At 44.3% G+C, this 23,397-nt stretch overlaps 1 protein-coding gene across 1 annotated transcript in view; it reads left to right on the top strand.

Moving 5' to 3' along the window:
- LOC120936420 (kyphoscoliosis peptidase-like) overlaps window positions 1–23,397 on the top strand; it is a 222,743-nt gene that overhangs the window by 191,938 nt on the left and 7,408 nt on the right. Inside the window, exons 8-9 of the mRNA XM_040348731.1 lie at window positions 6,720–6,908; window positions 11,840–12,030. Coding sequence (XP_040204665.1) covers window positions 6,720–6,908; window positions 11,840–12,030 — 380 coding nt within the window. The remainder of the gene's footprint in view (window positions 1–6,719; window positions 6,909–11,839; window positions 12,031–23,397) is intronic.

Below are 23,397 nucleotides of genomic sequence, written 5' to 3'. Positions count from 1 at the left end.
TAAAATTTTTTTTTTGCTTATTAATCAATCATTATCGTGTGTATACACTTGTTATGTGTCTAACACATCCCGGGAGTGCAGAATTATTAGGCAAATGAGTATTTGGACCACATCATCCTCTTTATGCATGTTGTCTTACTCCAAGCTGTATAGGCTCGAAAGCCTACTACAGATTAGGCATATTAGGTAATGTACATCTCTGTAATGAGAAGGTGTGTGGTCTAATGACATCAACACTCTATATCAGGTGTGCATAATTATTAGTCAATTTCCTTTTCTTTGGCAAAATGGGCCAAAAGAAGGATTTGACAGACTCTGAAAAGTCCAAAATAGAGAGATATCTAGCAGAGGGATGCAGCACTCTTAAAGTTGCAAAGCTTCTGAAGCGTGATCATCAAACAAAAGAAGCGTGTGGAAAAACAAAGGTGCAAAATAACTGCACATGAACTGAGAAAAGTTAAGCGTGCAGCTGCCAAGATGCCACTTGCCACAAGATTGGCCATATTTCAGAGCTGCAACATCACTGGGGTGCCCAAAAGCACAAGGTGTGCAATACCCAGAGACATGGCCAAGGTAAGAAAGGCTGAAAGACGATGACCACTGAACAAGACACACAAGCTGCAACGTCAAGACTGTGCCAATAAATATCTCAAGAAAGATTTTTCTAAGGTTTTATGGACTGCTGAAATGAGAGTGAGTCTTGATGGGCCAGATGGAAGAGCCCGTGGCTGGATTGGTAAAGGGCAGGGAGCTCCAGTCCGACTCAGACGCCAGCAAGGTGGTGGTGGAGTACTGGTTTGGGCTGGTATCATCAAAGATGAGCTTGTGGGGCCTTTTCGGATTGAGGATGGAGTCAAGCTCAACTCCCAGTCCTACTGCCAGATTATGGAAGAGACCTTCTTCAAGCAGTGGTACAGGAAAAAGTCACCATCCTTCAAGAAAAACATGATTTTCATGCAGGACAATGCTCCATCACACGTGTCAAAGTACTCCACAGCGTGGCTGGCAAGAAAGGGTATTAAATAAAAAAAAGTAATGACATGGCCTCCTTGTTCACCTGATCTGAACCCCATTGAGAACCTGTGGTCCATCATCAAATGTGAGATTTACAAGGAGGGAAAACAGTACACCTCTCTGAACAGTGTCTGGGAGGCTGTGGTTGCTGCTGCACGCAATGTTGATGGTGAACAGATCAAAACACTGACAGAATCCATGGATGTCAGGCTTTTGAGTGTCCTTGCAAAGAAAGGTGGCTATATTGGTCACTGATTTGTTTTTGTTTTGTTTTTAAATGTCAGAAATGTGTATTTGTGAATGTTGAGATGTTATATTGGTTTCACTGTTAAAAATAAATCATTGAAATGGCTATCTATTTATTTTTTGGTTAAGTTGCCTAATAATTCTGCACAGTAATAGTAGTCACCTGCACACACAGATATCCCCCGAAAATAACTAACACTAAAAACAAACTAAAAACTACTTCCAAAAAAATTCAGCTTTGATATTAATGAGTTTTTGGGGTTCATTGAGAACATGGTTGTTGTTCAATAATAAAATGAATCCTCAAAAAATACAACTTGCCTAATAATTATGCACTACCTGTATACTTCTAGCATCAATACCATATTATGGTTCTACAATCTGACAGGTGCGCTTTATATGTTGTCCATTTTTATATCTACATTTTGTTGTTGAAATGTTATTAATCATTGTGCACATATTTACCTTCCTGAACGAGGCTCACAGGACCGCTCTCTTCCTCCTGCTCTTCTGCTTGAGAAGTTGGGGTGGTGGGGGGGGGGAAGCTCCTCAGCTTGCTCCTCAACAGGAGCTGGGGTTGGGGAGTGGGAGGGCCCTGGCTGCTCCTCCTCATCCATCTCCTCCTCTGCCGCATCCTCCTCTGCCGCATCCTCCTCCTCCTCCTCATCGGCCTGGCGCCTTCTGCGCTTGGCGCGCACAACTGGCATTGGAGCTCCTATAATAACACAATGTTCATATATTATAAAAATGTTTTCTAATGACGTATGCAAATTCTGTGTACTCTGCTGTATTGTATATGAATACAAATTGATTTATATAGACAGTTAACCAATGGGACAATGTTATATTAAAGGGTCTTGTGGGCACTACAGGGGACTGAGCGTGAGCTGGGATGCCACCATGTTAAAATGAGCTGTTTTTGTCTCCTTTGTTTTGTTCAGACCATCTCATGTTAAAAAAAGGGCCTGATGGAGCACACGGGATTACTATAACAACCCCACTCCTAACACAGGAATTTAGTGGTAATCTATATATATAAAACTCAACGTGTGTGTGTGCATAAATGTATGTATGTATGTATGTATGTATGTATGTTCCAGCATCACGTACAAACGGCTAAAGATATTTATATGAAACTTGGCACACAGGTTACTTATATGTCAGCCACAAACATAGGATAGGTGGTTTAAACCTTACCCACCCCCACTTGCCATGGTCGGGGTTTTTCTTTAAAGTCCCATGCAAAGCAATGGGAAAAGTATGTTCCCACATAACTTCTGTGTTCCTGTCTGCTGTCCCATGTCTTTTTTCAACAGTACTATGAATACCTTGGCTGGTGGTGATATATATTAGCACAACATGGCATCTTGGTTAACAACATCTGACCTTACATGAATTACATATGACCTTACATAACTGTCACCAAAGGAGCTGCGGTGGCTCCACGCGATTGCCACTGCACTGACAAGTGATTCACCTCTGCAGCTAGGGGTTCGGATCCCGCTCTCGGCTACCTGTGAATTGAGTTTGGTGGTCTCAGCCCCGCCCCTGGTGGGTGTGCTATGCGAGGTTGGGTTGGGAGGACCCCCTCACACCCGCCATTGCCAACCGGGGCATGGAGAAAGGTGGCAGATTGCCTCTGGGGGAGGCCTCCCAACTCCTGCAGGCCGGCTCCTCTCTCTTTCGAGTTCACGCACAAAATACACTTTTTAAAAAAAAAACATAACTGTCAACAATAACTTACCTGGATGATATTTAGCCCGAAGACGTCTGACCTGATCCATTTGGCGCCTCTTCAGGTCAGACCACTTCTTCACAATTGCATTGTGGTCGTGTTGGCCGCCAAAGTCAGCGATTAGGGCGCTGACCACAGCCCTTTTCTCTGGCTGCCTCCGCAGCTTATCGTATCCTGTTTCCAGGAACTTCTGCAAGATGAAGAACAAAGTATATTGTAATACTTCTGTTGACAGCCTTATGGATATATGACGTAAATGTATGCTATTCAACAATTGGAAGCATTCTCGCCTTATTAATCAATGACAGGGGTAACATGACAGATTTTATATCCTGCCATTTCGGTCGCCACCTTTTTTGCATAAATATAGCAGCCATTATCATTTGCATAATTATGAATATATTATTAACAACACAGGATACACGTATAGGGGAGATATGCGTTGCTAACTCTTTTCCCTGTCAGGAGCCTAACGCCCCGGGGGGTCAGAGACGGGACCTTTTCGAAGGGCCACTGACGTATGTACCCGTCGCAGTTTTTTGTGATGTCACTCTTTAGGTGTGTGCACATTTTTCACTGCATCCGGGTGGAGTTTTTGGGTTGTGTTTTGCACGCCACAGGCTTTTCAACAGGAAAAAAACAGCTGGAGGCAGAATGGTTGCAAAACACTACGGGTTTGTTACCTAACTCTGGGTTTCAAGACCAGTCCACCTCCAGCTGTTGCAAAACTACTACTCCCATCAGCCACGGTCTGTCAGTGCATGCTAAGAATTTTACTTTTGCTGCATCTAGGGTGCCACAGTTTAGAGACCCGTGCATAAAGGCCTGAAAAATGGGGGCCTGCAGAACTTACAATACTAGAAGTGCCAGCATTCCCAGGCATGCTGGAAGTTGTAGTTCTGCAACATCTAAAGGGCAATATGTATTCGAACGTCCTTGGGCCTTGAGGACACTGAAGTCAGGACGTTCGCATACGTCCTATGTCCAAAAAAATGTTAAATTCATTATGCTAAATAACAAGGAAAAGTGCCTAAATACACATTTGCCAACCAGGGTGTCTGCAGCTGTCCAGGCATGCTGGGACTTGTAGTTTTGTAAAAGCAGGAGACACATTTTTTGTGAAATACTAATATCTGATCATATATACTAACTTTTAAACTAGACTAAAATGCAGTTGAAGATAATGAAATAACAGTGGTCGAAATACTTACACAAATCAGCAAATTTTCCTCAGATACAGTGAAATTACTTCCAACCATCTTGCTCTGCGATTGCGTTGCGATCAAAAAGTTGGAAACTGGCAAGGGTCCAGGAAATGGTCGCGTGTTGTTCGCGTGTTGATTGCGCTGCTTGGACCGAGATGGGTCCATATGGCTTCGGCTGTATGGACCACAGTAACTCTTTTCCCTATCAGGAGCCTAACGCCCCGGGGGGTCAGAGACGGGACCTTTTCGGAGGACCACTGACGTATGCAACCGCCGCAGTTTTTTGTGATGTCACTCTTTAGGTGTGTGCAAATTTTTCCTTGCACCGGGTGGAGTTTTTGGGTTGTGTTTTGCACGCCACAGGCTTTTCAACAGGAAAAAAACAGCTGGAGGCAGGATGGTTGCAAAACACTACGGCTTTGTTACCTAACTCTGGGTTTCAAGACCAGTCCACCTCCAGCTGTTGCAAAACTACTACTCCCATCAGCCACGGTCTGTCAGTGCATGCTAAGAATTTTACTTTTGCTGCATCTAGGGTGCCACAGTTTAGAGACCCGTGCATAAAGGCCTGAAAAACGGGGGCCTGCAGAACTTACAATACTAGAAGTGCCAGCATTCCCAGGCATGCTGGAAGTTGTAGTTCTGCAACATCTAAAGGGCAATATGTATTCGAACGTCCTTGGGCCTTGAGGACACTGAAGTCAGGACGTTCGCATACGTCCTATGTCCAAAAAATTTTTAAATTCATTATGCTAAATAACAAGGAAAAGTGCCTAAATACACATTTGCCAACCAGGGTGTCTGCAGCTGTCCAGGCATGCTGGGACTTGTAGTTTTGTAAAAGCAGGAGACACATTTTTTGTGAAATACTAATATCTGATCATATATACTAACTTTTAAACTAGACTAAAATGCAGTTGAAGATGATGAAATAACAGTGGTCAAAATACTTACACAAATCAGCAACTTTTCCTCAGACTTAGTGAAATTGCTTCCAACCATGTTGCTGTGTGATTGCGCTGCGATCATAAGTTGGAAACTGGCAAGGCTCCAGGAAATGGTCGCGTGTTGTTCGCGCAATTGCGCATGCGCGATCGAAAAATCGCAATCGCAATATGTATTTTGGTTAAAATATCATACATATTCGATTTCAGAGTGCTGCTACAGCAGTTTTCGAAATATCTGCAATCAATTTCGCATTCGCATGTTGCGATATTTCGATAAAATATCAGGAATATTCTGAGCCAATCAGAGCGCTCCTCCAGCATATCTCGAAATTGCGCAATAAATATCGCATTCGCGTGTTGCGATATTTCGATAAAATATCACGAATATTCTGAGCCAATCAGAGCGCTCCTCCAGCATATCTCGAAATTCCGCAATAAATATCGCATTCGCATGTTGCGATATTTCGATAAAATATCACGAATATTCTGAGCCAATCAGAGCGCTCCTCCAGCATATCTCGAAATTCCGCAATAAATATCGCATTCGCATGTTGCGATATTTCGATAAAATATCACGAATATTCTGAGCCAATCAGAGCGCTCCTCCAGCATATCTCGAAATTCCGCAATAAATATCGCATTCGCATGTTGCGATATTTCGATAAAATATCACGAATATTCTAAGCCAATCAGAGCGCTCCTACCGCAGTTATTAGAAAAATCGCAATTATTTTCGCAATAGCGAAAAATCGCAATCAATTAATTTCGATAAAATATCACGAATATTCGAATTTAGCGAATATATCTCGAATATTCGAATATATATTCGAGATATATCGCGAAATCGAATATGGCATATTCTGCTCAACACTATTGGCGATGTGCTCGGGGCCGGTACAACAGGGCTGGCTGTACTGCCTTATTAGCGGCCCTGAATTAGTGATCTCAGATTGTCAGCTTTGTGAGGACAGGGACTGATGTAAATGTACAATACGTAAACACTATGTCAATTGTCAGCAGTATATAAATACCCCCCCCCCCCAAGAAAAAGCATAATCTAGTAGAAAAGAAGAATGACACCAATGCCGCGGAAAATCTGACCGTGTGTATGCTCCATCGGACATTTGCTGTCGGAATTTCCGACAGCAAATGTTTGAGAGCTGGTTCTCAAATTTTCCGACAACAAAAGTTCTTGTTGGAAATTCCGACCGTGTGTACACAATTCAACGCACAAAAATTCTACGCATGCTCGGAATCAGTCTGACGCATGTTCGGAATCATTGAACTTCATTTTTCTCATCTCGTCGTAGTGTTGTACATCACCGCGTTCTTGACGTTCGGAATTTCCGACAACATTTGTGCGACCGTGTATATGCAAGACAAGTTTGACCCAACATCCGTCGGAAAAAAATCCACGGTTTTGTTGTCGGAATGTCCGATCATGTGTACGTGGCAAGTGTAAACCTGTGTTAGAATTGTGCTTGTATTTTTGGTACATTCTAAGATTGCAGACATGGGGTGCAGAAAATATTTGAAAAGATTTCATGATTCAATGATTACATTTTTTAATAGCATTGCAGGTGTGAAATGTGAAGAAGGCAGTGGCTATGGTAAAGGCGCAAGTTACAAATTAGGACAGAAAATTCCTAAAGAATCCAACCACGCCTGGAACATGGTGTATCTGGAAGGAGGCTGGCATCTGCTGGACAGTACATGGGGAGCCGGTTATTCAGATGTCAGTGCAGACACTTTTACATACCGGTGAGTAATATATTGATTGTTAAACTCAACTGTTGCTGAAAATTTTACATTTTATAAAATGTATGCAATTAAGATGAAACTTCAGAAAACAAATTAACTTTTTATTTCTATTCGTTCCCCCACCATGTATATAAAAAAAATACCCTCTCTACACATTGTCCCTGACTTCCTCTTTGGACCAGTGCCAAAAGTCCTCTTCAGTAGGGATGAGCCGAACACCCCCCCCCCATTCGGTTCGCACCAGAACCTTCAAACGGACCGACCGTTTGCGCGAACATTTAGAACCCCATTGACGTCTATGGGACTTGAACGTTCGAATTCAAAAGTGCTAATTTTAAAGCCTAATATGCAAGTTATTGTCGTAAAACATCTTTGAGAACCCGGGTCTTGCCCCAGGGAACATGTATCAATGGAAAAAAAGTTTTAAAACCGGGCGTTTTTTCTGGCGCAGTGATTTTAATGATGCAGCATCATTAAAATCACTGCTCCAGAAAAAACAAAATTTAAAAAAAAAACTTCCATTGATACATGTTCCCTGGGGCAAGACCCAGGTTCTCAAAGACACCCAGCAGGTACAATATTTAACCGCTTAACGACCGCCGCATGTATATGTACGTTCACAGAATGTCACGTACAGGCATATGGGCGTACATGTACGTCCCCGCCTTTCCGCGGGTCGGGGGTCCGATTGGGACCCCCCCCGGTACATGCGGCGGTCGGAAACCCGCGGGGAGCGATCCGGGACGAGGGCAAGGCTATTCGTTTCCGGAAGGCCACCAAGGAGAGACAGATGCTCACAGGCCAATAAAGAGGGCAAGCAGGCTCTGTGTCTACAGTCAACAGTGCTGGTCATGGACATGGTGCATCCTCTGCACGTGGCCGTGGGGCATGCTTGTCCTATTTTTCTGCTGCTGGCCATGTTATTGAGCCAGAACATGCAGAAGAGTTGGTGGAGTGGATAACACAGCTGTCCTCATCCTCCTCATCCTCTGTCACCCAGGCTCAGAGTAGTTTGCCTTCCAATGCAGCTGCCAAAGTGGCCTATTCCACCGACTCCTTGTCCACAGTCACTCCTTCCGTAGCCGCACCATCATGCACGGAGGAGTCCCCCAAACTATTCTACCACAGTGTCGGGTACATGCTGCTGGAGGATGCGCAGCGATTTGAAGGCTTCGATTTTGGTAACCAGATTAAGGAAGGGAGTAACGTGAGCCTAGAGAGAGGGGGTGCCCAAGAAGGACAAGAAACTGGCAGTCATGTTCCCCCAGCTGCCGCATACTACCAAGTTTGCTCCAGTGACGAGCATGGAGGGGATGATGAGGTCACTGACTCTACTTGGGTGCCTGATAGAAGAGAGGAGGAGGACTACAATGAGGCAGGATGCCCTCCAGGGGGAAGCTTAAGGGCAGCAACATCCAAGCAGCACCTTCAGGTTTTTAACAAGTAGCATGTACATACCACAAATTACACCCCAAAATATATTCTGCTGAGCAAAGGGTAAAATAAAGCATTACCTGTGGTTTTAGTAGTGCAGTTGTCCACACAGGAGAGCACTGGTCCAGGCAGCTGGCAGGGACATGGTCAGCAATGGCAAAAAGAGTCATCCAGGCAGCAGACAAGAATAATGTCGTAGCACAGGCAAAGCATTGGTCCAGACAGCAGGCAGAGATGTGGTCAGCAACAGCCAAAAGAATTGTCCAGGCAGCAGGCAGCGATATGGCAAAGTATTGGCTCTGGCATTAGGCAATAACATGGCCCATAAGCAGGCAGTACAGGTAGCAGGCAGAGGCATGGCCGGTTCAGATGGCAGGAAGAGGCATGCCAGGGTTAAATGGTAGCAGGCAGAACTATAATGCTTAGGGCCTCAGTCAAGTAAGACCTGAGGTCAGTATTAGAGGCTTCTTCCCACCCAAATCTTTTCGAAGCCTCCAGATCTCCAGACCCTAATCAGAGAATTACAAAACCCAGAGAAAGCCAAAAAAGTTTTCTCCAATCTATTCTGGAGCCCCTCACATATGTGAGACCCCTGTGTTGTCTTGAATCCCACTAATACAGTGGCAGGGCAAAATATCACTTCAGGAGGCAGGCAAAAAGCATGATCATTTTACAGACCAAGGTCAATTCATGTGGTTGATAGTTGAAGTAACAGGCAGAGGCATAGCTGATAAACAGTCCGGGTCACATACAGAAATAGCAGATAGTGAAAACTGGAAAAATATCTTCACTTAACATATACTTCACTAATAGTGTAGTAATGTGTGATAGATCCTGTAGCACTCTCCAATGCAGAGGCCTGGCCTGGAGGGACATTGAAAAAGTAGTATTGGGTGTCATGGCAAATTCCATACTACATACTACGATTCCATTTACTTGAACATAAACAATATATTTTTTTGATTGGGGGGATTGCAGCCTGTTTGGGTAAGAGGGAGGATATCGGGGAAGTGCCTTTCATGAAGTCTGGTCAATGAATCAGAGCAAATTTGTTCAGGGGCATGGCCATGCAGACAAAGAAGGGCTGTTATAATGTCCTCTTGAAATTTATGGTAGATTAGGGATATTTGTATGCACTTAGAAACGAACAGTGATCTCCTGGTGGCTGTAACAACTGGTCAACCATATCCACCCCGGCATTAATATGTCATAGTCATGTATGCATCTTAGCTTCTGGATGGCACCTTGTCTTTTTTTAGTAATCCAACTCCAATATGCTTATATTATGTCCATATTAAAGCAGAGTTCCACCCAAAAGTGGAACTTCCGCTTTAAGCACTCCTCGCCCCCTTACATGCCACATGTAATTTTATTTGGGGGGGGGGGGGTACCTAGTTTTAACAGGTACTTCCTGTCCCACTTTCTCCTTCCTTCTCTTGGTTGCCTAGGCGGCGACTCCTCTCTCCCTCCATCCCTGCAATCTTCTGGGACACGTCACAGGTCCCAGAAGATTGCCTGGCCACTAAGAGAGCACAGTGCAACTCGCGCATGCGCAGTGCGTGCCTGGCCAAAAAGACGCAATCTGTCATGGCCGGGTGCCCACACTTGCTGACAGTGTTGCGGAGAGGAGGTGGAGAGGAGTGAGGCTCCGGGCTGTCGCATCGCTGGACTGTGGGACAGGTAAGTGTCTGTTTATTAAAAGTCAGCAAATACACTTTTTGTAGCTGCTGACTTTTAATAAACTTAAAAACAGTGGAACTCTGCTTTAAATATCTGAGAGTATTAATATTTGAGTTGCAAATTTTTACACAATACAATTTAACTTTGTTCACTTTAAATAGCCAGTCATGAGCATATGAAAAAATAAACAGAAGTTTGTATTTCAAATGAATGGATAATGAACTCCTTTAACTACTTGCCGACCAGGCGCCATTCTATGGCGGCAGGTCGGCTCCCCTGCGCAAGAGCCCGTACAATAACGTCCGCTCTCTTAGCGGCCACTAGGGGCGCGCGCGCCCCCCCCCCTCGTCCATGACTCCCGTGCGGGTGCCTGGCGGGTGCGATCGCCACCGGGCACCCGCGATTGCTCGTTACAGAGCGGGGACCGGGAGCTGTGTGTGTAAACACACAGCTCCCGGTCCTGTCAGGGGGAGAAATGCCTGACCGTCTGTTCATACAATGTATGAACAGCGATCAGTCATTTCCCCTAGTGAGGCCACCCCCCCTACAGTTAGAAGACACCCAGGTAACATACTTAACCCCTTCCCCGCCCCCTAGTGTTAACCCCTTCCCTGCCAGTGGCATTTTTATAGTAATCCAATGCATTTTTATAGCACTGATCGCTATAAAAATGCCAATGGTCCCAAAAATGTGTCAAAAGTGTCCGAAGTGTCCGCCATAATGTCGCAGTACTGAAAAAAAATCGCAGATCACCGCCATTACTAGTAAAAAAAAAATATTAATAAAAATGCCAAAAAACGACCCCCTATTTTGTAAACGCTATAACTTTTGCGCAAACCAATCAATAAACGTTTATTGCAATTTTCTTTTACGAAAAATATGTAGAATACGTATCGGCCTAAACTGAGGAAAAAAATGTTTTTTTATACATTTTTGGGGGATATTTATTATGGTAAAAAGTAAAAAATATTCATTTTTTTCAAAATTGTCGCTCTATTTTTGTTTATAGCGCAAAAACTAAAAACCGCAGAGGTGATCAAATACCACCAAAAGAAAGCTCTATTTGTTGGAAAAAAAGGACGTCAATTTTGTTTGGGAGCCACGTTGCACGACCGCGCAATTGTCAGTTAAAGCGACGCAGTGCCAAATCGCAAAAAGTGCTCTGGTCTTTGGGCAGCAATATGGTCCGGGGGTTAAGTGGTTAAGAAATCAACCCCATGTACGCTATTACATATTTTTTGGGACTGTCCACATCTAAAGGACACCTGGCACAAGGCCAGCATTGTGATTGACAAAATCTCCGGCCGAAGGATCCCTCTTACACCCCAAATCTGCCTTTTATTCTCCCCTATTTAGGATATTCCAACACCTAGCACAAGGCTTATCCACACCTTTCTCACCTCCATTCATTGGGCCATAGCCTTTAATTGGTGCTCCACCTCAGTACCGTGGCCACAGATTCTCAACCGTTTGACGAACATCAAACTCTCCGAGAGAATTCACCATACGTTATATGATTCTATGCCCCGGTATAAAAAAAAAATGGTCTCTCTGGGACACCACCTTTCTGGTTCAAGATTAACTATTACTAACCATAACCTTTTCTTCCTGTACAATGTTCACCGTCAATGTATACATTCCTGTACCATCATTGTTATTTTTTTGTACCTTGACCTTTTCTACAATAAAATCGTTTGTAAACAAAAAAAAAAAGAAATCAACCCCAGTATATTTAAATTAGGTGTGTCCATATGTATTATATCTATATGTATTAATTGTATAAATAAATTCTCATATACGTTTATTTAACACTCCAGTTACGATGAATATTATTTCCTGACCCACCCTGCCCTCTTCATTGAAGATCACTATCCAGAAAAGGAGGAATTTCAGCTACTGAAGCCCACAGTGTCTAAAAGCCATTGTGAAGAGCATGTTCGGGTCCCAAGCAGTTTTTATAACATTGGACTTGTTTCCTATCACCCAGAGACAGCGATTATTGAAACAGGTTAGTGCTATGAAGATGTAGCAGTATCTCTCTATGGATTATGTCCTTATTAATTCCTTGCCTTCTGGTCATAGCAACCTCACGTGCACGAGTCCGCCAGGAAGCTGACACTGTGCAGCACTAATAACAGGCTGTGAGGCATTTTCCGATCCGGGGCTGCGCAGTGTCAGCTTCCTGGAGGGCTCATGCATGTGGAGTTACGAACACACCCAAGCCCATCCTTACTCCTCTGTTGGTTGGTAAAAGCAGGTCATAGGAGGAAAGGACAAGTTTTTTCTGCAAATGCACACCAAAGTACCCTTTACATAGTTACACAGTCAGGTTAAAACAATATACAAGTATATATAGTTGAAACAATATAAAAATAAATAAATAGAAAACCTCCATATTCAGTAAACTAAATCCACAGTAGACCCAGAAGAAGGCAAAACATATTGGGCCAGATCCACATACAATTGCATTGGCGCAGCGTATCAGAGATACACTACGCCGCTGTACCTTACCTGGCGTATATTCGAATCCTCAGCGAGTTCGCGCCTTAAGTTACGGCAGCGTAGTGTATTTCTGGCGGCGGATTTGAAATTGGGCGGGTTGGGGGCGGGTTTCATTTAAATGAAGCGCGTCCCCGCGCCGAATGAACTGCGCATGCGTCGTCCTGAAATTTCCCGCCGTGCATTGCGCTAAATGACGTCGCTAGGACGTCATTTTTTTAACTTAGACGTGAGTTACGTCCATCCCTATTCACGGGCGACTTTCGCAAAAAGAAAAACAATTTCAAATTTAGACGCGGGAACGACGGCCATACTTGGCAATTCTATCTATACGCTGCAAAAACTATACGCCGGAAAAAGCCGACTACAGACGACGTTAGAAAATGCGACGGCCGCGCGTACGTTCGTGGATCGTCGTTAATCGCTAATTTGCATACCCGACGCGGAAAACGCCACCCAGTAGACGCCGAAGTATTGCATCTTAGATTCGAAGGCGTACGAAGACGTACACCTGTCGGATCTAACCCAGAAGCCGTCGTATTTTGTTTTGAGGATTCAAAACAACGATACAACGCAGGAAATTTGAAAGTACGCCGGCGTATCAGTAGATAAGCCGGCGTACTTCGTCTGTGGATCTGGCCCATTATCACTAATAGAGTGTTGTACCATGATAGCAGGGGAGGCTCTAGGCTTTGTGAGGCCTTAGGCAAAACTTAGACATGAGGCCCCACTCACGCCCATCAACTATGGAGCAGGCCTTCCCAGCTTGAGATCTACGTGCAGTGGATGGGAGGGTTGGCTGATGGGTGGAGCTCCAGAAGTCTTAGGTTACATGAGGTGAGTGTGACAGGGCTTTTAGCGCTGCCTGCCCACAGTCCTATAGTAGCGTTATGGTGTCCTGTCACCACTAAAATAAAGTCAAGCTGCAAATAAACTTTTTGGTCGTTATGAGTAGACACTACAGTATTTGACTGTAATTAAGAGCTAGCATAAATGACAATTAAAGTGCAGTTCACTAACCAGAGTAGAACTGCCCTCAGGTAATGAAGGTAAACAAATATATCTATAAAAGCAGCTCTATAGCTCTATCTCAGCAACACAACTGTACTCTAAACGTGTCTTAAGGATTAGCAGTTTCCTTGTTTATTGTCAGTGCACCCTGAAGAAATGAGAGAAGGTGGGGTACGCCTTTAAATGGCACCAACAAAAACTGGGCCCTGCAAGGATTTTTGTCTACTTAGGGGAAGGTGCATTTTACCGAACCCCCGCCAGGGCCGTCATTAACCACTTCCCGACCAGCTCACATACATATACAGTGGCAGGTTGGCTCTCATGTGCAAATCGCTGTATATGTACGACGGCTCCTTTAATAGCCATAGCAGTCGCACAACCCGTGATCGCGGGCACGAGAGCCAAAACCCGGGAATTTGTGTATGTAAACACACAAATCCTCGTTCTGAAAGGAGAAAAGAGACAGACATGTTGGGCCAGATTCTTGTAGATCGCCGCATCTTTGCGGCGCCGTAACGTATCTCATTTACGTTACGCCGCCGCAAGTTTTACGGGCAAGTGCTTGATTCACAAAGCACTTGCCTGTAAAGTTGCGGTGGAGTAGCGTAAATCCTCCGGCGCAAGCCCGCCTAATTCAAATGATCTGGGTAAGGGGCGTGGATCATTTAAATTAGGCGCGTTCCCGCGCCGAACGTACTGCGCATGCGCCGTCCCTAAAATTTCCCGACGTGTATTGCGCTAAATGACGTTGCAAGGACGTAAATGTCGTCCAGTGCCATTCACGGCAATACAGCAACAACGGTCCTCTGATCAGGAGTCAGCTCACTCTGGGTTTCTTGTGGCGACTCTGCTGGGTATCGCTCAGATCTTTATTCTGGCAATGACTCAATTCCTTTCTTCACCACGGATGGCGCTAGGCTGTGTGGCTTTCCCTCTGGTTGCACAGGGCAGTGGGGTTCTCTCTCTCTGATGGTGTTCCCTCAGCACTGTCCTCTCCCTCTGGAGTCCTGGGTGCACTTCCCTGAAAGCTTTCTCTCTCTCTCTCTCTCCTACTTCTTGATTGTATTTTTCCTTTGGCCAATACGAAGGAGGGGGAAGAAACATAGCGGGCGGCTGTCCTAGCAAGCGCTCCTGAGTAGCGCAGCAGCGAGAGGAGGAGAGGGAGGGGGGGAAAGAAGAGCCTGCAGTTTCTCTGATTTCAGGCTGTTCGCTCTCCTCCTCTGACAGGAGGGAGGGGTAATGGGCAGGAAACACAGAGAGCCCGATTCCGGTTGCTGACAACAATGGCTGCAGGACAGTCTCTCCTCCTGTGATCCACTCCTGTCATTTGCCAGCGGAGAGAGCAAGCAGGATGGGGATCTGCAGCACCGGCTGCATGTGTTAGGCAAATTAGGTGGGCACGAGGCCCCTGTGACCGCGAGGCCTAAGACGACCACCTAATTTGCCAAATTAGAGACCCCGCCTCTTGTCATACCACTTGTGTGACACATCGATACGAACGTCAGAGTGAGAGCAATAATTCTAGCACAAGAGATCCTGATTAACTCTAAACTGATGAGCTGTAAAGACATTAAAACCATCATCTATGGACATTTTTGGGTACTGAATTTTTTTGCAATAATTTTTTGCGATATCATGGGTGCATTTTAAGACCTTTTTAGTCGATACAACCTTACCTTTTAAAATTGACATTATATCGTGTGTGTTAGCCATGAAGTGAATTTTGTTATATTTTATCATGTGACAAAAAAAAATTGCAACTATCATCTTTTTATTCTTCAGGGCCTCTGCTTTCATGAAATGTATAATGTTCTGGGGTTTAAGTAATTTTATTGCCAAAAATTAAGATTTTTACATGTGTGCAACAAAATTTGTCCTCGAGCTGAACTGGTTAGCCACTTGAGTGCCAGAAGATTTTATCCCTTTCATGACCAGGCCATTTTTTCCTATTCAGCATTGCGCTATTTTAACTGGCAATTGCATGAACCCAAGCAAAATGTATATAATGTTTCTCACACAAATAGAGCTTTCCTTTGATGGTATTTGATCACCACTGGGTTTTTTATTTGTTGAATAAAATGAATTGATATAAACATATAATGAATGATACTGAGAATTTTGATGAAAACATTTTTTTTTACTTTCTGTTATAAAACACATCCAATAAAAAAAAATTAAAAATCGAATGTCCTCTTTTAGGCCAATATGTATTCTGCTACATGTTTTTGATATATTGATTTATTTGCGTTAAAGTTATAGTGCCTACAAAACTATGGTATATACAGTCATGGCCGAAATTGTTGGCACCCCAGAATTTTTTTTACTTTTTGCTGTAATAAATATCCCCAAAAATATATAAAAAAAAACAATTTTTTCCCTCAGTTTAGGCCGATACATATTCTTCTACATATTTTTCGTTAAAAAAATCGCAATAAGCGTTTATTGATTGGTTTGCGCAAAAGTTATAGCGTTTACAAAATAGGGGGTATTTTTATTAATATATTTTTTTACTAGTAATGGCGGCAATCAGCGATTTTTTTTCGGTACTGGCGGACACTTCGGACACTTTTGACACATTTTTGGGACCATTGGCATTTTTATAGCGATCAGTGCTATAAAAATGCATTGGATTACTATAAAAATGCCACTGGCAGTGAAGGGGTTAACACTAGGGGGCGGGGAAGGGGTTAAGTATGTCCCTGGGTGTGTTCTTACTGTGGGGGGGTGGCCTCACTAGGGGAAATCACTGATCTTCTGTTCATACATTGTATGAACAGAAGATCAGCATTCCCCCCCCCCTGACAGGACCGGGAGCTGTGTGTTTACGAGCGATCGCATGTGCCCGGCGGCGATTGCGCCCGCCGGGCACGCACACGGGAGTTGGGGGCGAGCGGGGGGCGCGCGCGCGCCCCTGATAGCCTGCGAGGGAGCCGACGTAGTATGACGGGCTCTCGCGCAGGAGAGCCGACCTGCTGCCGTAGAATGACGGCGGCAGGTCGGCAAGCAGTTAAGTTATGGGTACCAAGAATTTTGACCAGCCCATTTTTGGAGTTTTGTGTGACATTATGTCCAATTTGCTTTTTTTCCTCCCTTTTTTTGTTTTGTTCCAATACACACAAGGGGAATAAACATGTGTATAGCCGGTTCCCGACCGCCGCATGTACATTTACGTCGGCAGAATGGCACGGACAGGCACATTGGCGTACCTGTACGTCCCTGCCTAGACGCGGGTCAGGGGTCCGATCGGGACCCCCCCCGGTACATGCGGCGGTTCCGTAGGCTCCAGAAGCGATCCGGGATGAGGGGGCGGCTGTTAGTTTTCAGCCACCCCCTTGCGATCACTCTGAGCCAATGCCAGCGCCCCCCCGCCTCTTCCTGTGTTTAGTGTAAACACAGGAAGAGAGAAGTGTGTGATCTCTCTTCGTGGTGGTCATATCGACCACCGCTGAGGAGAGAAGACATCACACAAGTAAGTTCCACCAAACACCACACTAACACCTGTACATTAGGCACATTTAACCCCCCCCAGTCACCGCCGATCACCCCCCCCCCCAGTCCACTGTCACAGTGTCACTGAATGCAGTGATCATTTATTTTCTGATCACTAGTTTAGTAGCATTTAGTGTCAGTGTGACAAAAAAAAGTGTTAGGGCAGTTAGTTTTAGCCCCCTTCAGGTCCAGGGTAGCCCCCTACCCCCCCTAATAAAGGTTTAACCCCTTGATCACCGCCCTAGTTAACCCTTTCACCCCCTATTGCCAGTGTCACTAACGATCGATTTTCTGATCGCTGTATTAGTGTCACTCTTGCCGCTAGGCAGTTAGTTTTTTTTTAGGTTCGCCGTCAGGTTCTATAGCGTTAGGTACCCCCATAAATAAAGTTTTTAATCCCTGATTGCCCCTAGAGTTAACCCTTTCACCAGTGATCACCGTATAAGTTTCACTGGTGACGCGGGTTAGCCAGTTAGTAATTTAGGTTTTTAGAAAGCATCAGGTACCCCCATATATTACCTAATAAAGGTTTTAACCCCCTGATTGCCCCCTAGTTAACACTTTCACCAGTGATCACCGTATAAGTGTTACGGTTGACGCTGGTTAGTTAGTTTGCTGTTTATAGCATCAGGGCACCCGCCATATATAACCCAATAAAGGTTTAACCCCCTGATCGCCCGGCGGGTGATATAAATTACATTTTAGCGTCAGTCAGGGTCTGCGTCGCCCCAGGCAGCGTTAGGTTAATGCCAGTACCGCTTACACCCACTCGCAAAGCATACACCCCCCTTAGTGGTATAGTATCTGAACGGATCGATGCCTGATCTGATCAGATCTATACTAGCGTACCCAGCAGTTTAGGGTACCCAAAAACGCATTGTTAGCGGAATCAGCCCAGATACCCGCTAGCACCTGCATTTTCCCCCACTGCCCAGCCAAACCCACCCAAGTGCAGTATCGATCAATCACTGTCACTTCAAAAACACAAGACACACAACTGCAGCGTTCGCAGAGACAGGCCTGATCCCTGCGATCGCTAAAAAAAAAATTCAAAGCGTTTTCTACATTTGCTTTTCTATAGTCAGGTGCTTTTTTTACCTGTGAATCATCACCAGTGGTGAAGAGGCCGTCAGGATTCTGAGCATGACAGATAGTGAACAGGAGGAGGTCACGCATCTGTCAGAATCTGGCTCAGAATACGAACCTGTTTACGACAGCGGCTCCATGTCAGATAGCTCTGACGACGGAGTGGTGGTCCCTGCTAAGGCCAGGCATACCCGACCCCGTTCTGATGTTGTTGAGCAGCAAGAACCGCAGGACCCTTGTATGGAGCAGAGAGCCAGTACTAGCGCCACTATTCCTTCTGGTGGATTGGCAAGCACCAGCGGCCTAGTACACCCTGGTGGTTCATCCAGCACTGCAGTAAGACGTGGCGACGTGGCGAGTCCCATAAGTGCAGTTCAAGCTGGCGAGGTGGCAAGCACGAGTAGTGTCCCGCTGCCACCAAGAAGAAGACAAAGACAGGCCCGTCGTGCCCATAGTGTCCTTCCTGCAGAATTTGCCTATCCTGATTGGGTCCCCACCACTTCTGCAGCACCCGTACTTCCCCCATTCACTGGCCAACCCGGTATTCAGGTGGATACAGCGAATTTTATGGCACTTGATTTTTATTCGCTGTATTTCACGTAAGATCTCTATAGATCTATTGTGGACCAGAGTAATTTATATGCTGGTACCTACATCGCCGCTAATCCCCAGACCCTCCTTGCCAAAGAATGGAAACCTCTTGAGGTTTCCGAATTTAAGACCTTTCTGGGCCTTACCCTCAACATGGGCATACACCAATTTCCGGAATTGCGGATGTATTGGTCCACACATCCAATTGACCATATGCCCGTGTTCTCTGCTCACATGGCCAGGAAACGATACGAGGCGATCCTGCGGTTCCTGCATTTCAGTGACAATGCACTTTGTCGTCCACGTGGAGACCCTGAATTTGACCGGTTCTACAAAATTCGGCCCCTCATAAACCATTTCAACGAACGTTTTGCAGCCTTGTTTAATCCCCAGCAGGTTGTATGCATTCACTAGTCCCTAATTAAATTTTCTGGCCGCTTGTCTTTCAAGCAGTACCTTCCCAACAAGCGTGCCAGATACGGGGTCAAGCTATATAAGCAACAGGCTACACATGGAGCTTTAGGGTTTATGAGGGCAAAGATAGTCAGGTAGAGCCGGAAGGATGCCCAGATTACATAGGGAGCGCTGGCAAGATCGTTTGGGACTTGGTGTCACCCTTATTCGGAAAGGGGTACCACTTATATGTGGACAATTATTACAGCAGCGTGCCACTTTTTAGTCACTTGTTCGATCATCAGATTGGAGCATGTGGCACCGTGCGACCTAATCGCCGGGGCTTTCCCCAGAGGCTTGTAGATTCTCGTCTTAGGCTGGGGGCGAGAGCCTGCTACAGATGTAATAATTTGCTCGCTGTGAAGTGGCGGGACAATAAGAATGTTTTCGTTCTTACCACCCTTCACGCAGACACGACAGTACAAATTCGTACGGTGACTGGTGTTGTGGAGAAACCCCTCTGTATCCACGAATATAACCAAAATATGGAAGGGGTGGACCTCAACGACCAGTTGATGGTGCTGTATCATATTGCCCGTAAGACGAGACGCTGGTACAAAAAAGTGTCTCTACATTTATTTCAATTGGCTCTACTGAATGCTTTTGTCTTATACAGAGCTTCAGGACAGAATGGATCCTTCCTTCAATTCCAGAAGGATATCATCACAGAACTCCTGTATCCAGGCGGTACTGTACCTCACCATCCCCTACCAAATGCAGTAAGCCGACTGCATGAGAGGCATTTTTTGTATCCCCTCGAGAGTACCCCTACCCAACAAGCCCCCCAAAGAAAATGTCGTGTCTGTAGAAAGCGCGGATTTAGGCGTGACACCCGTTATTTTTTTCCCCAATGTCCTGCCAATCCTGGTCTTTGTATTGGTGAATGTTTTGAACGCTTCCACACACAAGTTAATTATTAGTGTAGGGTAAAACATTTCACAGGCTAAGCACACTTACACAGGGTCTCCCAAGATGCCATCGCATTTTGAGAGACCCAAACCTGGAACCGAAAAGTTGAACAGTTACAAAAAAAAGTGTTAAAAAAAAAAATAGTTGTCGTTTTAGGGTTCTCTCCCTCTCTATTCTCTCTCTATTGTTCTTCTCTTTTTTACTGTATTCTATTCTGCAAAGTTTTATTGTTGTTATGTTTTTTCATGCTTGCTTTTCAGGTATGTAATTTACTTTACTGTTTTCAGGTACGCCATTCAGCTCGGACTTATTTATCTTGACAGCAACAGCGTTTGCTCCAACGATATAAAAAGCTGCGACTCCAGTGCTGTAGTAGGTGATTTCACCACCACAGTTAAAAAAGAGCATATATGCCGAAGCATGGGGGCATTAGGGGCGGAGGAGCGATCTTGCTCCTAATGCCGCGTACATACGGTTGACATTCCTACGGAGGCTTTCCCGTGGAAAAGTCTGACCATGTGTACACGGCATAGAAAAGTCGGACCGTGTGTACGCGGCATAGAAAAGTCCGACCGTGTGTACGCGGCATAACTTTTTTGCGGGAGGATGCCCCCATGCTTCGGCATATATAAATGGTGCATGTATGCCCATCATTAGAAGTGGGTGGATGAAGGGAGGTATTCTAATGGTGGGCATACCCACCGATCAATCCATATGTGGAATTACACCCCAAAATACATTCTGCTGCTTCTCCTGAGTACGGGGATACCACATGTGTGAGACTTTTTGGGAGCCTAGCCGCGTACGGGACCCCAAAAACCAATCAGCGCCTTCATGGTTTTCTAAGGGTGTCAATTTTTGATTTCACTCCTCACTACCTATCACAGTTTCGAAGGCCATAAAATGCAAAAATAGCACAAAACCCCCCCCTAAGGACCCCATTTTGGAAAGTAGACACCCCAAAGAAACTGCTGAGAGGCATGTTGAGTCCATTGAATTATTTTTTTTTGTCCAAAGTGATTGAATAATGACAAAAAAAAATAAAAAATTCAAAAAGTTGTCACTAAATGTTGAGTCCATGGAATATTTAATTTTTTTGCCCCAAGTCATTGAATAATGACCAAAAAATAAAAATTGCAAAACGTTGTCACTAAATGATATATTTCTCACACATGCCATGGGCATATGTGGAATTACACCCCGAAATACAGTCTGCTGCTTCTCCTGAGTACGGGGATACCACATGTGTGGGACTAGCCGCCTACGGGGCCCCGAAAACCAAGCACTGCCTTCAAGATTTGTGTGAGTGAAATCAAAAATGTATGTCCTTAGAAATCTTGAAGGTGGCGATTGGTTTTTGAGGTCTCATATGCGGCTAGGCTCCCAAAAAGTCCCACACATGTGGTATCCCCGTACTCAGGAGAAGCAGTAGAATGTATTTTGGGGTGCAATTCCACATATAACCATGGCATGTGTGAGAAATATATCATTTAGTGACAATGTTTTGTACATTTTTTTTTTGGTCATTATTCAATCACTTGGGGCAAAAAAAAAAAAAATATTCCATGGACTCAACATGCCTCTCAGCAAATAGCTTGGGGTGTCTACTTTCCAAAATGGGGTCATTTGGGGGGGTTTTGTGCTATTTTGGCATTTTATGGCCTTCGAAACTGTGATAGGTAATGAGGAGTGAAATCAAAAATTTGCGCCCTTAGAAATGCGGTGCTTGGTTTTTGGGGCCCCATACGCAGCTAGGCTCCCAAAAAGTCCCAAACATGTGGTATCCCCGTACTCAGGAGAAGCAGCCGAATGTATTTTGGGGTGCAATTCCACATATAACCATGGCATGTGTGAGCAATATATCATTTAGTGACAATTTTTTTTTTTTTTTGTCATTATTCAATCACTTGGGAACAAAAAAAAAAATATTCAATGGACTCAACATGCCTCTCAGCAGTTTCCTTAGGGTGTCTACTTTCCAAAATGGGGTCATTTGGGTGGGTTTTGTACTGCCCTGCCATTTTAGCACCTCAAGAAATGAGATAGGAAGTCATAAATTAAAAGCTGTGTAAATTCCAGAAAATGTACCCTAGTTTGTAGACGCTATAACTTTTGCGAAAACCAATAAATATACGATTATTGCGATTTTTTTTAATAAAGACATGTGGCTGAATACATTTTGGCCTAAATGTTTGACTAAAATTTAGTTTATTCGATATTTTTTACTTTTTGTTATAAGAAAAATCATTTTTTTTCAAAATTTTCGGTCTTTTTCCGTTTATATCGCAAAAAAATAAAATCGCAGAGGCAATCAAATACCATCAAAAGAAAGCTCTATTTGTGGGAAGAAAAGGACGCAAATTTTGTTTCGGTACAACATTGCATGACCTCGCAATTACCAGTTAAAGCAGCGCAGTGGCAAATTGTAAAAACACCTTGGGTCTTTAGGCAGCATATTGGTCCGGTCCTTAAGTGGATAGCAAAGCATGTGTTACTGCAATACTTTTCTGTGAGAAATACTTGATTTTCTGAAAACATTTCTGGGGCGCCAACAATTTCGGCCATGACCGTATACTGGGATTTTTGCTTTTTTTTATACTACTAATGGCGGTGATCTACAACTTATAATTGGACAGCGATAGTGCAGAGGGCAATATGAAACTAACTGACACTGGGGGGCGGGGACTGACTAACTGCCACTGACATCACCAGTGACATTATTATAGTGATCAGTGCTAATAATATACACTGTCATTGTACTAATGACATTGTCTGGGAAGGGGTTAACATCTAGGGTATTTAACCACTTTAGCCCCGGGCCTGTTTTTCAGAGTCGGTGTTTACGAGACAAAACCATTTTTTTTTGCTAGAAAATTACTTAAAACCCCCAAACATTATATATTTTTTTTTTTCTAACACCCTAGAGAATAAAATGGAAGTCATTGCAATACTTTTTGTCACACCGTATTTGCGCAGCGGTCTTACAAGCGCACTTTTTTTGGAAAAAATTCACTTTTTTAAATGAAAAAATAAGACAACAATAAATTTGGCCCAATTTTTTTATATATTGTGAAAGATAATGTTACGCCGAGTAAAATGATACCCAACATGTCACGCTTAAAAATTGCGCCCGCTCGTGGCATGGCGTCAAACTTTTACCCTTAAAAATCTTGATAGGCGACGTTTAAAAAATTCTACAGGTTGCATTTTTTGAGTTACAGAGTAGGCCTAGGGCTAAAATTAATGCTCTCGCTCTAACGATCGCGGCGATACCTCACTTGTGTGGTTTGAATACCGTTTTCATATGTCGGCGCTACTCGCGTATACGTTCGCTTCT

Source organism: Rana temporaria, chromosome 4 (genome assembly GCF_905171775.1).
Source record: "Rana temporaria chromosome 4, aRanTem1.1, whole genome shotgun sequence".
NCBI classification, from domain to species: domain Eukaryota; kingdom Metazoa; phylum Chordata; class Amphibia; order Anura; family Ranidae; genus Rana; species Rana temporaria.
The sequence above is the reverse complement of the archived record's forward strand: the minus strand, read 5'-3'. Positions and strand labels throughout refer to the sequence as shown.